At 43.2% G+C, this 14,090-nt stretch overlaps 2 protein-coding genes across 2 annotated transcripts in view; one reads left to right on the forward strand and one right to left on the reverse strand.

Annotated features, from left to right (window-relative positions):
- The window catches only part of fam120c (family with sequence similarity 120 member C), a 35,457-nt gene extending 32,857 nt beyond the window's left edge, over window positions 1-2,600 (reverse strand). The window contains exon 1 of the mRNA XM_030733080.1: window positions 1,754-2,600. Coding sequence (XP_030588940.1) covers window positions 1,754-2,269 — 516 coding nt within the window. The 5' untranslated portion in view covers window positions 2,270-2,600. The remainder of the gene's footprint in view (window positions 1-1,753) is intronic.
- Window positions 2,601-5,774: 3,174 nt separating this feature from the next.
- LOC115783187 (isocitrate dehydrogenase [NAD] subunit gamma, mitochondrial-like) lies at window positions 5,775-13,707 on the forward strand. Its single transcript, XM_030733891.1, has 12 exons — window positions 5,775-5,866; window positions 8,634-8,669; window positions 8,917-8,922; window positions 9,152-9,249; window positions 10,414-10,529; window positions 10,938-10,998; window positions 11,131-11,263; window positions 11,364-11,497; window positions 11,583-11,685; window positions 11,933-12,079; window positions 12,651-12,806; window positions 12,949-13,707. The coding sequence occupies exons 1-12, from the start codon at window positions 5,798-5,800 to the stop codon at window positions 13,048-13,050; spliced, it is 1,161 nt and encodes a 386-aa protein (XP_030589751.1). The 5' UTR covers window positions 5,775-5,797; the 3' UTR covers window positions 13,051-13,707.
- Window positions 13,708-14,090: the final 383 nt, after the last annotated feature.

Below are 14,090 nucleotides of genomic sequence, written 5' to 3' on the forward strand. Positions count from 1 at the left end.
TATTTTTCGTATTCTGAAGTACCAACTAACTCAAATGTACAAAATAATTCAAAGTATACCGCTGTAAGTCCCTTATGAACTATAAATAGTCTTTCCCACTCAGCAGCTGTTCAACAATGTACGAAAAAGTTCATTGAGTTCACGTTATGTAATATATAGGCTAGACAGGTCACGGAGTAAGGTACATGTTTCCAATCTCCACTTCTGAATGAGGATGCACAGACCAGTTCAGCCAGCATTCATCTCTATATCCTAATTTATCTTGGATAGACCTTTATGAACACATGAGGCCACCAATTGCAAGCAACAGCTAGAAACACCAAGTGCAAAATTCCTTAAAATCATCACAGGTGTGTGTGACATGTTTTAAGCCTGCAGAAATCTTGCTGAAACACATCTAAGCTATTAAAATTCAGAGCTTTATAAATACATTTTTTTGGACAGGTATCTTCGGCACCTTTGAGCAGGTAACTTCTTCAAACAAAAGACATTAAAGGAGCCTGATATCAGATAGAATTATCAGCTGTTTACACTCCGACTTTCATGTCTGGGCCCAGGGAAAAACAAAAGCGTGAATCACACCTATGCGAATGAAAAAAAGTTGAGAATAATTATTTGAAAGCAACACGGAATCCCCAAGAGATGTACTGCATTATATCCTAGATATTAATAGCATAAACTGATGCAGAAAGGGTGAAAACTCATGCCAGAAATTAACCATGAATAAACACAACTAAGCGCCTGGTGCTTAAAGCTACGTCCAGGATTGACAAGTACCAGGGGCTGAAGGAACAACTGGAGCAGATGTGCAAGGTGAGAGCAGTACCAACAGATCCCAAACACATAAGAGCAAAGAGGAGCAGCTACATGTAACAGCTAGAAGCAGACATGTGGCTCAATTGGGTAAAAAAAAAAAAAAAAAAGGCACTGCAGAAAGTTTTAAAAATGGGCAGAAATCCTGCTGAAAAGCTATTAAAATTCAGGAGCTTATAAATACATTTGGACAAGTGTAATATGCACATTAAGGCAGGTTATGTCCCCAAACAAAAGACATAAAAGTAACCTGCTATTAGACTTAGCTCCTGTTTGGACTGCAAACACAAGAGACCAGAAATAACAGGGATAATGCTGAAAGAGTAAAGTTGACAATAACTAGTTGAAAGCAATACTGAATGCATGAGAGACTTACTGCAATGTATCCCATATATTTAAAGCATAAAGTGATGCAGAAAAGGAGCAATAACAAAAAGAAAAAAAAAAAAAATCACAGAAAATGCAGCAAATAAGCGCCTTGTCTACTGTGAGAAATTAAACCTATGCTCAGGACTAAGAAATACCAGGGGCTAAAGGGACAGCTGGAGCAGACGTGGCTGGAGCATTGGGGGCTGTAAGCCCCAGACTGGGGGCAGCAGATCCCAAACACTTGAAAGCAAAGAGCAGCTACATGCAACAGCTAGAAACCGACATCTGGCTCTGCTGGGTGGAAACAGCCGGTGTAAACCCACCGCTTTGACAGAAAGTGCTTGCATTTGTTTAAAAAAAACCGGGGGAAATAGACCCGGGTTGATTTATTTTTGTGGTTTGAACTGCTTCTTGCACTTGCTACAAAATAGGTAGGCGTTAAAACGGTTGTAAATGATGTAAGATGCTAAATGGGCCTGCAGCACTTAAGAACAAGTGTAAAATGAACGGCACGCCGTATGATACGACCACAATAAAACAACTTTCACACAGCCATGATTAAAATGCTCACCCGCACTCGGAAGCGGAACATGGCGAGGCGGACACAGTGGCTGAGGCAGGCCGGGGGCAGGAACCATGCCCGGGGAGGCGGGGTGGCCTTGCTGCCGACGTGGTTGACTATCAGCTGCGCCGTCTGTCGCTGGCTCTGAGCTCGCCGCGCCCACTCGGGCCAGCGCTCCTTCCCCAGGGTGCCGTTGAAAACCACGACCAGCTCCAGGCCACCCTGGTACAAGCAGGCCTGCGACAGGGCGGCCAGGTATCCCAGCATGGCGTTCCACTCGCCTCCGCACACCCAGTCCGTTTGGTAGCCGCCGTACAGGCGCTGCAGGCCGGAATCAGCGTCGATTAGGATCCTGGCAGGCGGGGGCGGGGGAGGCATGGGCCCGGGGTGATGTGGGTGGTGGTGTGGGTGATGATGGTGAGGGGGCTGGCGGGCCGCGGTACGGGCAAGTTTGAGGAGGTCCACGGGGACCGTGGCCCCGGGACACCGCTTCTCTAAGTACTCCTGAAAGCCCTGGACTCCCATGACGGTGTTATTGAGCCGGTGCGTCTGGCCGGGAGCGGGCTCTGAATACGTCCTGTACGCCGTGTTTGTAACGTGTTGTGGGTCGAGACTTACAGCTAGCTGTGCACTCCGGGGGCAAAGCTAACTGGTCTCCGATGTAGTGACAAAACTGTAGTTTACTTAACCTTGCAAAACAACTTGGCAACCACGCTGACTAGTACAACGAGTCACCATGCACTAGCGTGTCTGGTAGTTATCCCAAGATACCGAAATGCCAATTTTTCTTTGTCAGTTTTGGTCGAGGGTGCTCAGTTTAGTGTCCATCCCTGTGGATTTTTGGTGAGGTGCCAAAAAAGGCCAGTGTAGCTACCTACCTACCTACCAGAAAAAGTTCAACACGTTTCCTGCTCCCATAATTTGGCTTTAACACGACCAGCTTCCAAAATGCAGTCGGCAGCGAGTAACGGAAATGCAGCGAGGTGGTAGATGTTACCGAGAAATGTCTGCAAAATTAAAGAAAATCCCGCTGTTTGGTGCACATGAAACAGATGCAATACTGCGCTTTTTAGTTAGCAAACGCACAGGCTGGATGGCCAGTTCGCGGACATGATGTTAAACCGAGCAGCTTTTTTTTTTTTTTAATCTGACATGAAAATGTTCACATTAATTCGGCACTGGCTTGGGAAATTTCAGCACATGTGCAGCATCAGCGTGTAGGATAACCGGTGTCAAAATATTAATTAAAAACAAACTAACGAGCAGCGTGCCTGGCTGCACTAATATTTGCTAACTGTGGCTAAGCTGCTAGCTGCTGCTGGCAGGGTCCCCGGCGTGATTTGACGCGTCAATTCCCGAAGACCTGGTCCGGGGTGGACACGACGCGGAATGAGATGGATGTTTGACGAAAGAAAAGAAAAGTAACTAAAAGAAAATAAAAATAAAAGCCCGATGGTGCCTCCCTCGCTTTCTTCCACGCTCACGGCTTCATGTTGCAGAGGGGAACGTTACTTCCAAGCGACGTCAGCCATCTTGCGACTTCCTCGCGGCCCAGTGGAGTGGGAGGGAAGGCGGAGGGAGGCGAAGAAGGAGGCGCGGCCGAGTGTGGGGAGCGATGGGAGTTGTAGTCTGAAAATGGCGGCGCGTCCGTCCAGGACGCAAGCGGCGGCAAAGAGAAAAAACTACAACTGCCAGCGACGGTTTGTATGAGGATAAAAAGCTGGAGAGTAGCAGTTCTCCAAGTGGTCCACAAGTGAATCAAGTACAGACGTGAATATTTGTCTGTTTACTGTGAAGACTCATATTTTACCTCTTAAATAATAACACAAAAAAGCAAAAATATGTCCACAATATAGCTGCTGTTTTATATGACAAAAATTGGCGCACTTATCACTACCTTGGTGAAAATCTAACGCATTTCATTTATGGAATCAAAGTAGTAAAAAGTGGCAAATAGAAAACATTTAAATATGAATTGGTGGTACTTTTACACACGGTCAGTTACGTTAGTGTAACAGGTAGGACGGGCTGTCCCACCTGTCCTGAAGCTCTGTGAGTTTGTCGCCTCCTTGTGGCTGTGTACAGAAAATGTTTTTGTTGGGGGGAAAAAAATCAACGTAGATAAAAAAACAAAACAAAAAAACAAATTCATAATAAACCTTTATACAAGTTATACATAAAGGGGGAAAAATAAGAATGAAATAAAACCAAGTAGCAGGGACTGAGTGAAAACCAGACTATCTGACAAAAATAAACGAACCCCTGGACTCATCTGGTGTGAACACTGGGTGAGTTTTTCAGGCTGATTTCTGGATATGACCAGAACAGTAAATGAGCCCGTTTGTGTGTTTATTCAGGAGGGACAGTATTAAATGAGAAGTGCTGAGAATAGATATTTGAAATCGTCGCAGTGCCTCACATCTGTACAGCAGCAACTCATCTGCTCTCTCATGTTAATGGTGTATTTCAACCCTGCACTTTCACAACACTTAACCCTCTGTACACCAAATCACCTTATTACACTGTTATACTGAGCCACTTATAGTATTGAAAAAGCTTTATTTAAATGTATACTTTATTGAATTTCTTTTGATTTGAAGTTATTTTTTATCTTATTAAGATATTTGTTTGGTCATCTTGCATTTTATTTTCTTTGTTTAAGCTATATACTGTTCTATTTATTTGAGCTATTTCGTTACAGTAGGCTCTGTTTATAGCTGCTGTAATAAAATAATTTCCCAACTTGTGGGATAAATAAATTACATCTTCTCTAATTAGCTCTGATAAATTGTGTTTTATGTTGCATAAGGACATTTACACCATAAATTGATTCAGAAACAGTATTAAACGGATCTTTAAAAAAAAAAAAAAATCACTTGAATGCAGGAAATTACTTGTTTGATGCTCAGAAGTGTCCCCACCCCCAGCTTACTGTAATCACTGCAGCAGGTGTGTGGCTAAAGGTGGGACCTGGGGCCCTTGGAAGACATAGTGATTTGCTTCACTGTCCACCATTATTTAACTCTTTTGCATGAAACATATTTACTGGTTACAAGGCCCACAGGCTTAAACACTGGTCTGTGACCATCTGGGAACCACCAGTCACTGTTGAAAAATGAGTATTCCCTGACCGGTTGCAAGTAGTTGACGGTAGTTGCTGAGAAAATGATTGCTAAAGCTCCAGTCACACTAGCCTAGAGATCAGTCAGTGAGCCCTATTTTTTTTCCTAGAGACCCACCTGTTGCTATAGGGGAAAATATGGATTCTCCAGCTGGCTGGCAAAACCACCTTGTCACCTGTAGTTTGCATGGAGGTGACTTGTCTCCAAACATTGCCCAGCTACTCTCCAAGCTGAAACGTTGACACAAATTAGAAGTGGAGACCTTCAAAGTAAAAAGCTGTATATTTTGACAGGCTGCAGCTCTGAGAGACAATTTTCATTTCAAAGGCAAACATTTGATGGTACACTTTTTCAAGTTTAATATTGATGGGTGAGTAGTTAGTGGGTGTTTGCAGACAAACATGAAAAACTGTAAGCAAACGTGAAAATCTGCTATCGACCAAAGCAATCACCAGGAGGTTTTTGGTGCTGCACCTTCTTTGCAGCTGATCTCATTCAGTGAGAGCCAGCAACCTCCAGGAACTACTGCCAGCTAGTTAGGAAATGCACGTCTCCCTAGCAACCGGTGGTTGCATCACGTCGGAAGTCGCAGATAAATCTGCCACCATTAAATCTTGTGCTTCAGAGCAGCCAGCATATTATTAAAAGTAACTATGTCTCCTAATGAGTACTTACTGAGGCAGAAGGTCTGTGCACATAAAATCACTATAACTCAGTTAATTTCCAGCCGGTTTTCCGGTGCTTTTGGTTGTTTTTGTTTTATTATAGAATTTTCTGATTTCCCACGAGCCTCCTGCGCCACCCTATTTAAAAATCCCGGAAACGCCTCTGCCCGCAGGGCTCAAATAAAACATAGACAGAGAGATTAACGTGACTACGCGGCCCGTCCTCGTCTCTTCCTGGTTTCAGTCTATCCGCGGGGAACGTGAACATGACGGGCCGCTCTGTGCGCGCTCTGTCCGGAGCCCTGAAGCCGCTGTTCAGCCACCGATCACCGCAGGTAGGAGCACCCTCGGAGCGCTAAAGCAGCAGCAGCAGTAGCAGCAGCATCGGATGCCGCTACCTGTTGAACAGACCGTGTTTTGACCCGTGAAAGAGATTCACAGGTTTATTTAACCGAGCAGCGCAGTGCGTGCAGATTAACTGATGGTTAGTTAGCTGGTTTATGTCGCTGTCCGTTCAGCACCACAGGTCAGCGCTCGGTTCACGTCAACTTTTTACATTTACTCTGCAATTTGAGGAGCTTTCCTCCTGTTCCTGCTGCCAACTGTAAGCCTATACTCTGACTTTCCGCTGCAAAGTCATTAATTATTCAAAGACCGCAACTTTGTATCTAGTAAAGTTGGGGCGGGGGGGCGGTCTGTGAGACCATGCTTTTATTGTAATCTATTTTTTACTTTTCTTGTGTTAGTTTCCTTTATGGCTGATGTTACTCAGGGACAGATGTAACACGTTTAGAGCAGGTATAGCAACGCCAAGATTTGACTCGCTCATCTTTTCATTTTATTTGAGCTTTGTGAGATGCAAATTCAAACATACACTATATTTTCAAAAGTATCCACTCACCCTTCCAAGTCATTAAATTCAGGTGTTCTAGTCACTTCCATGGCCACAGGTGTATAAACCAAGCACCTAGGCATGCAGACTGCTTCTGCAAACATTAGTGAAAGTATGGGTAGCTCTCAGGAGCTCAGTGAATTCCAGCGTGGTATTGTGATAGGATGATACCTGTGCAACAAGTCCAGTCATGAAATTTCCTCACTAGTAAATATTCCACAGTTGACTGTTAGTGGGATTAGAACAAAGTGGAGCTGATTGGGAATGACAGCAAAAGCGGTAAACCACGTAAAAATCACGGAGTGGGATCAGTGGATGCTGAGGCACATAGTGCAGAGAGGTCACCAACTTTCTGCAGAGTCAATTGCTACAGACCTCCAAACTTCATGTGTTCCTTCAGATTAGCTCAAGAACAGTGCAGAGAGAGCTTCGTGGAATGGGTTTCCATGGCCGAGCAGCTGCATCCAAGCCTTACATCACCAAGAACAATGCAAAGCATCAGATGCAGTGGTGTAAAGCACGCCGCCACTGGACTCTAGAGCAGTGGAGACGTGTTCTCTGGAGTGGCGAATCACGTTTCTCCTTCTGGCAATCTGATGGATGAGTCTGGGTTTGGTGGTTGCCAGGAGAACAGTACGTATCTGACTGCATTGTGCCAAGTGTAAAGTTTGGTGGAGGGGGGGTTATGGTGTGGGGTTGTTTTTCAGGAGTTGGGCTCGGCCCCTTAGTTCCAGTGAAAGGAACTCTTAATGCTTCAGCATACCAAGACATTTGGGACAATTTCATGCTCCCAACTTTGAGGGAACAGTTTGGGGATGGACCCTTCCTGTTCTAACATGACTGCACACCAGTGCACAAAGCAGGTCCATGGATGAGTGAATTTGGTGTGGAAGAACTTGACTGGCCTGCACAGAGTCCTGACCTCAACCTGATAGAAGATCTTTGGGATGAATTAGAGTGGAGACCTTCTCGTCCTATGTCAGTGTCTGAGCTCACAAATGCACTTCTGAAAGAATGGTTAAAAATTCCCATAAACACTCCTAATCCTTATGCAAAACCTACCCAGAAAAGTTGAAGCTGTTATAGCTGCAAAGGGTGGACCGACATCATATTAAACCCTCTGGATTAAGAATGGAATGTTACTCAAGTTCATATGCGTGTGAAAGCAGATGAGTGAATACTTTTGGCAATATAGTGAATGCCACAGTTTTTCCACATTCATTGACTCTGAGGTCATCATATGTTACAAATCACAGTGTGAAGGCAAACCGCATTCAGCCGATTGAATCTTTACAAATCAATCGGCTTGTCCAGGCCAATAATTACTTTAAAGTTTCCAGACATTTTCCACTCCCGTGTAGTAATGCTAGCATCACAACATTGAAAAACTGGAGTAATTATTACTTCATTGCAGTTTTAACACTGTGCAAAGTTGTTCAGTGGCCCTAACGGGACCATATGCAGCCTGGTTTGGTCTCAAGTAGTTTTGGCCAGTAAAACCATTGTATAAGGATATATTTAAAGCAAAAAAAAAAAAAAGGCATGTATATTTTACATTTTTTATTACATTTATTTGCAGCTAGTAATTTTGCATATTTCAGTTTGGATTGTGTAGACACTTTCACCCACTTTAGTTCAAATTTATTTTAGAGCTCAGAGCAGGCATTACAGTGGCATTCAGTCTATAAATGACAGTGACAGAGTCATGTGGCGCCTGATGCCTGGATGTTCATGACAGGCCAAAGTGACCCTCAGTCCTCTGTGAGACATGGCTGCTCCTGTGCAGAAATGCTGGCATCCCTACACCTGGAATCGTGGTGCAGTGTAGTGAAGGAAAAAAAAATATTTCATGATTTTTCAGAATTTTTCACCCTTTCCAAAAGCCATCCAATGACCTTTTGGCCGACCCTCCATACAAAGGCTTTGACACTCCGGTTTATATAATCTGCATAAACTAAAATATTTGAGTGTTTGTTTTTTTTCTATATTTCTGACACTTTTTAGAACAATGAATGAAAAATAATTACAGAATAATGTAAAATTAAAATCCTTGTTGTTATGCAGATAATTCCTTTCATTTTGAAAGGGCTCATGAGGACATTATGTAGATGTGCTGATTCATTATTTATCATTTATCGACTCATTTATCATATATATATTTAGTGCTTATTTTGTCTGCAGGTAACCATCTTTCTTCTTGATATCTTTAGGTTTATGAGGCGACAGCCCACAAGTCCACCTACACTGTAAGTTCTCAGATAGATAGATAGATAGATAGATAGATAGATAGATAGATAGATAGATAGATAGATAGATAGATAGATAGATAGATAGATAGATAGATAGATAGATAGATAGATAGATAGATAACCTCACTCTGATTAACCTTAAGAGTTGATTCTCCAGGAAAATGTGGGTCCTCATGAGTCTCAGTCTCTCCTTTGTCCTGTTTTCTCTCCCCTCTCTGCTCCTTCCTCCGTCCACCCACACAAGACCATAGTGAGTATGGATGCTTATAAGTCTTGTATTAGATTTCAGTGTAACAGTTTGTTCAGTTGTGTGTCCAGCAGAGTCTTCTCAGTAGTTTTTTATGGTTGTATCTACACTCTGTGTGTGTGTGTGTGTGTGTGTGTGTGTGTGTGTGTGTGTGTGTGTGTGTGTGTGTGTGTGTGTGTGTGTGTGTGTGTGTGTGTGTGTGTGTGTGTGTGTGTGTGTGTGTGTGTTTTAGCCTCCACCTGCTCGTTATGGAGGCAGGCACACTGTGACTCTAATTCCTGGAGATGGCATCGGACCGGAGCTGGCCAAACATGTGTGTGAGCTATTCCGGTATGAATTTACTCTTGTGCGCACACACAGGGACATTGTTTTAGCAGTTGGTGTGTACACACACTTCCTCAGGAGGCGTTTCCTTTTGTAAATGCTGTGTGGATGGATGTAGTACAAATTGGCCCAACCCTAGGTTAACTGCTAATATTTCTTTCTAACAGTACATGTACATTTTAGACATGAAGTTCATTTTAAGGGCTTTTAAACTATTTAGATTTCAGTTATAAGGCTTTCTGTCAGTTTCTGACCAATAAATTATCTGGTTGACCTTGAAGACCTTGTTGGATATAAGCCACATTCGAATAGCCAAATTTGAATGACCCCACTCTGCACCCCTGGTTTAATCAGCATTCATTCCAAACCTTTTGAGGCTGCTCCTCAGACTCTGAGCTCCATCTTTACATCTGAGCTCCTCAATCTATCTCTAAGGTTGAGTCTAGCCATCATACAGAGAAAACTCTGTATGGTGGCTGAACAACATGTATGCCACACAAATCCAAAGGTCTTCCTCCCGCCCCTCCTTTCTGGTACTTGTAAATAAGACCCCGGGTTCCTCGAACCTTCTTGCTTGGAGCAGCCTCTTTCCTCAGCCCAGAGGGAGCAGTCCTAGCAAGCTTAAGTTGGATAATCAGTTAAGAAAATGGATGGCTGATAAGTTTCTTTGGGCTCTTGCTAAAACCATAAATCGATGCAGAAAGGTCACATGCTGGTGCATTAACAGTCACCAAAATACGAAGAAGAAGAAAGAAGAAGAAGAAACAGCCTTTATTGTCCCACAGAGGGGAAATTTGGGTGTAACAGCAGCCGCAGTTATTATAAATATAAGTAAAAATATAATAATTCACACTAAGAAAAGAATATAAATATATATAAAATCAACAAACAATATTAACCTTAATACTACTAATAATAACACTATATACAATGTACATGATGTGCCTGTGTGTTGAACCTTAACAGGCCGGACTATTTACAGTATAATACCAGGATTTAAGAGGCTGATGTTCAGAATTTCCCACGGGATGTCCCCACACTCACTACTTAATGTTCACTCACACACACACACACACACACACACACACACACACACACACACACACACACACACACAGAGTGCTAAAATTAAGCCACTGAATGATTCTCTTTATCCATGTTTGCTGTCAGATTCTGCTGCGTGCCCGTGGACTTTGAAGTTGTGAATGTGGACTCGACTCAGACCTCAGCAGATGATATCAGTAACGCCATAATGGCTATCAGACGCAATGGAGTCGCGCTGAAAGGTAACTGTGGGAAATATAGGTGTAAGGCAGAAAATATGCAAAAAAAAAAAAAAAAGTTTAAAATATTAGTAATGTTTGAATTTTTGGGTTATTTTTCAATTTTTGTGTCTTATTCAGCAAAATTATGTGATTGAAGTAAACATAATGTGGTTTTAAAAAACACAAAAAAAAGCCACATTGAATAAATCCTGTTATAGGCACATAAGTCCTTTGAGACAAACAATAATAAAAGACATAAATCATTCCCAGACATCATAACGCTGCAGCCTGGTTTGAGATCTGAATGTTTAATCATCAGAGGGATCGACACACTAAACGAAACAGAACCTCTTTTCTGGTTTTTGGTATTTTTCTAGTTTTTGACGTCCACAGATTGTTTTTTTTAATCTTTTAAATATGTTTATTTAGGAAACATTGAGACCAACCACAACCTGCCGCCCTCCTACAGGTCCAGAAACAACCTCCTCCGGTGAGTCCACTGCTCCTTAATTTTCAGCTGTAACATTTAGCTGATAAATACCCGTTGTGTTACAGATTTTGGGCTCTCTGCGAATGCGTACCCCTCACCTCTTCCTGTTTGTGTGCGTCTTCCTCTCTGCAGTACCACTCTGGATCTGTACGCCAACGTGATGCACTGCCAGTCTCTGCCAGGAGTGAGGTCGCGCCACAGAAACATCGACATCATGATCATCAGGGAAAACACAGAGGGAGAGTACAGCAGCCTGGAGCATGAGGTGTGTGTGTGTGTGTGCACACGTGTGTGTGTGTTCCTCATCTCTTTTAATGGGCCTCTAACAAATCAGCCTCTGTTTTATCTCCCCTTCACCTCTGCAGAGTGTGCCGGGCGTCGTTGAAAGTCTGAAGATCATCACCAGGACCAAATCCTTACGCATCGCCGACTACGCCTTCAAGACAGCTCGAGAGAAAGGACGCAGACGAGTCACCGCTGTACACAAAGCTAACATCATGTCAGTTTCTGTGCCTCTAACAAATAAACCTCTTTTCTTAGAAATGATCTGTTCCACTCACCTTTTGTGTGTTTTCACGGAGCAGGAAGTTGGGCGACGGCCTCTTTCTGGAGTGTTGCAAGGAGGTTGCCAGTGGTTACCCTGAAATCACCTACGACAGCATGATTGTGGACAACACAACTATGCAGGCATGTGCATGCATGCATGTCCATTGTGTGGTCTCTGTATCATCATGTAGCTCACATTCTTATTGGTGTATTAAATCAGAAAAGTGTGAGCATTTTCAACCCAAGACTCACACTTGAGTTTCTTGAAGACAGAAGGAGTTTTCTCCCTGAAATCTCTGGGTCGATGTCCAATAAACTTTGCTCTGTGTGCAGCGTCTCCAGCCTGTAAATATGTCCTAAAGTTAGTTTTCTTGTGTGTATTTTTCAGCTGGTTTCCAGGCCTCAGCAGTTTGATGTGATGGTCATGCCTAACCTGTATGGCAACGTTGTGAGCAACGTGTGTGCTGGATTGGTGGGTGGACCCGGGCTGGTGCCTGGAGCCAACTATGGCGAGAACTACGCTCTGTTTGAGACGGTGAGACAGGCTGTCTCTCAAATTTAATCCCCTTATAAAAAAACAGGGCGGCCACTTTGATTTATGGCACAGGGAGCTGAAGCCGATCACTGTCTGCTAGGCCTCACCTCCACTAATTGGTGTCACTGAACTGAGTGTTTCTTAGACGTCTGGTTTTCAGTGGGGTTTTGTTTGGGTGGATAGAAGTTCATGGCTGAGTGGTCTGGGTGCTCCTCACATGTGAAAATGCCCTCAGCAGCTGAATCCCAGTTCTGCTCCTGCTCAGCTGTTCATTTGCTCCTTTCCATTCGCCACACACAGGGGAAACCCTGGGTTAACTTCTCATTTTTGGATTTTTCACCATTTTGTAATTTTGTAAGTACCTTGGTTGTTGACTTTTTAATGAAACCATTAAAACCTCAACTTTTATGCCTGCATTTGGGCGTACATTCACGCCAGCCTCCCCTGACAATAACCGGATAAACCCTGATGTCAGGATGTAACATCTCATTTTCGAGGGGATCTGTCAGACTTTGTGCAGCGACGTTTAAATGGACATCCCGCTTTTCTGAACATGCTCTTCTCTGTGCAGGGTACCAGGAACACCGGGAAGAGCATCGCTAACAGCAACACCGCGAACCCCACGGCCATGCTGCTGGCCTCCTGCCTGCTGCTGGATCACCTGAAGCTCCATGCGTACGCCAGCATGATCCGCAGAGCCATCCTCTCCACGGTCACAGACACCAGGGTACGATCTGACTGATCACAGGTTTCCAGTAACAAGCTACATGTTGGCAGCATTTGACTTTGGTTCATAATTGGTCAGTGTGGATCTGAATTATGCGTTTAATAATGCAGACTCTAAATGGGTCGTCTCTTTGGTTTTCTAGCTGCACACTGCTGATCTGGGAGGTCAGGGCTCCACATCTGAAGTCGTCCAGTCCATTATGGATGCTGTTCAGCGCGCTGGACCTCGCACACAGAGTAGCTAGAAACCACACAGGAGGGATGACTGTTGGACTGTACCTATGCTCAGGAGCTCTGAGCTATAATAACCACATAACAGGAAATATGTTTGATTGGAAGCCTGGACTGAAGTTGTAATGTGTGCTTTTATTTCCTATGAGGGTTCAGTGGCTTAAAAAGCCCTCTGTATCATGCAGAAATATATATTAGTATATTAGTATTAGATTTCTTGAAATATCTATATAGATATAGATAGAATCATGGTATTTACTTAATGAAACAAAAAGTCCTACAGGTATACACAAATGCCTTGTTTTGCAGGTTTCCTATAGGTAGACCAACTAGGAGTGCCTGGCTGGTCTGCCTGGAGTATTAAAGAGCTGGTTCTCTCAGTCTTTGTTCGCCATGGACACAGCTCCATATTATTTTAGTTGGTTTCAGCCTGATTATTTTAGGTTTTAAACTATGCAACATCATACACCAGGAATTCAAACACTCAACCAACTGCTGACACACTGATAACACCAGTAAAACTCAAAGCTAATTATGGTTTCTGCTTCTTTTGTGTAATAAGTGGTTCAGTTTTGGTGCTGGCTGCATCTTTCCAATGATTTGTCGTGGCGCGTGACAGTAATTGTTCGTTTTGTAAACTTTTGTAGAGTTCTGGTAATACAGAACAGCGCACCTCCCTGCACTCATATTTTGATCATAATTAAAAAAGAAGACAAAACACACCAGAAACAATGTTGAAGATTAGATTTTCTGTAGGTGTCATCGAAAAACTACAATTTCTAGCACTTAATGATGACTAGGCAGATTTAATGTATGGATGGAAAATAAGGAGAACCATTTGGTTTGATCTTCAAGTACTCTGTCGTATAATATCATAATTCCAAAGGCGCAAAAACCAAGGAATCTCTGAGATTTTGCATGTTATTATTTATATTAGTTTGAATAACTTCCAACAATGCATACTGAAATGGGTAAACACCGCCCGTGCCTGCGTAAAAACCAGGCACTTGTGTCTGAGCATGAGCGAAACGAGCACCTCAGGCCTGGCCTGTAA

This window comes from Archocentrus centrarchus, chromosome 7 (genome assembly GCF_007364275.1).
Source record: "Archocentrus centrarchus isolate MPI-CPG fArcCen1 chromosome 7, fArcCen1, whole genome shotgun sequence".
NCBI lineage: Eukaryota > Metazoa > Chordata > Actinopteri > Cichliformes > Cichlidae > Archocentrus > Archocentrus centrarchus.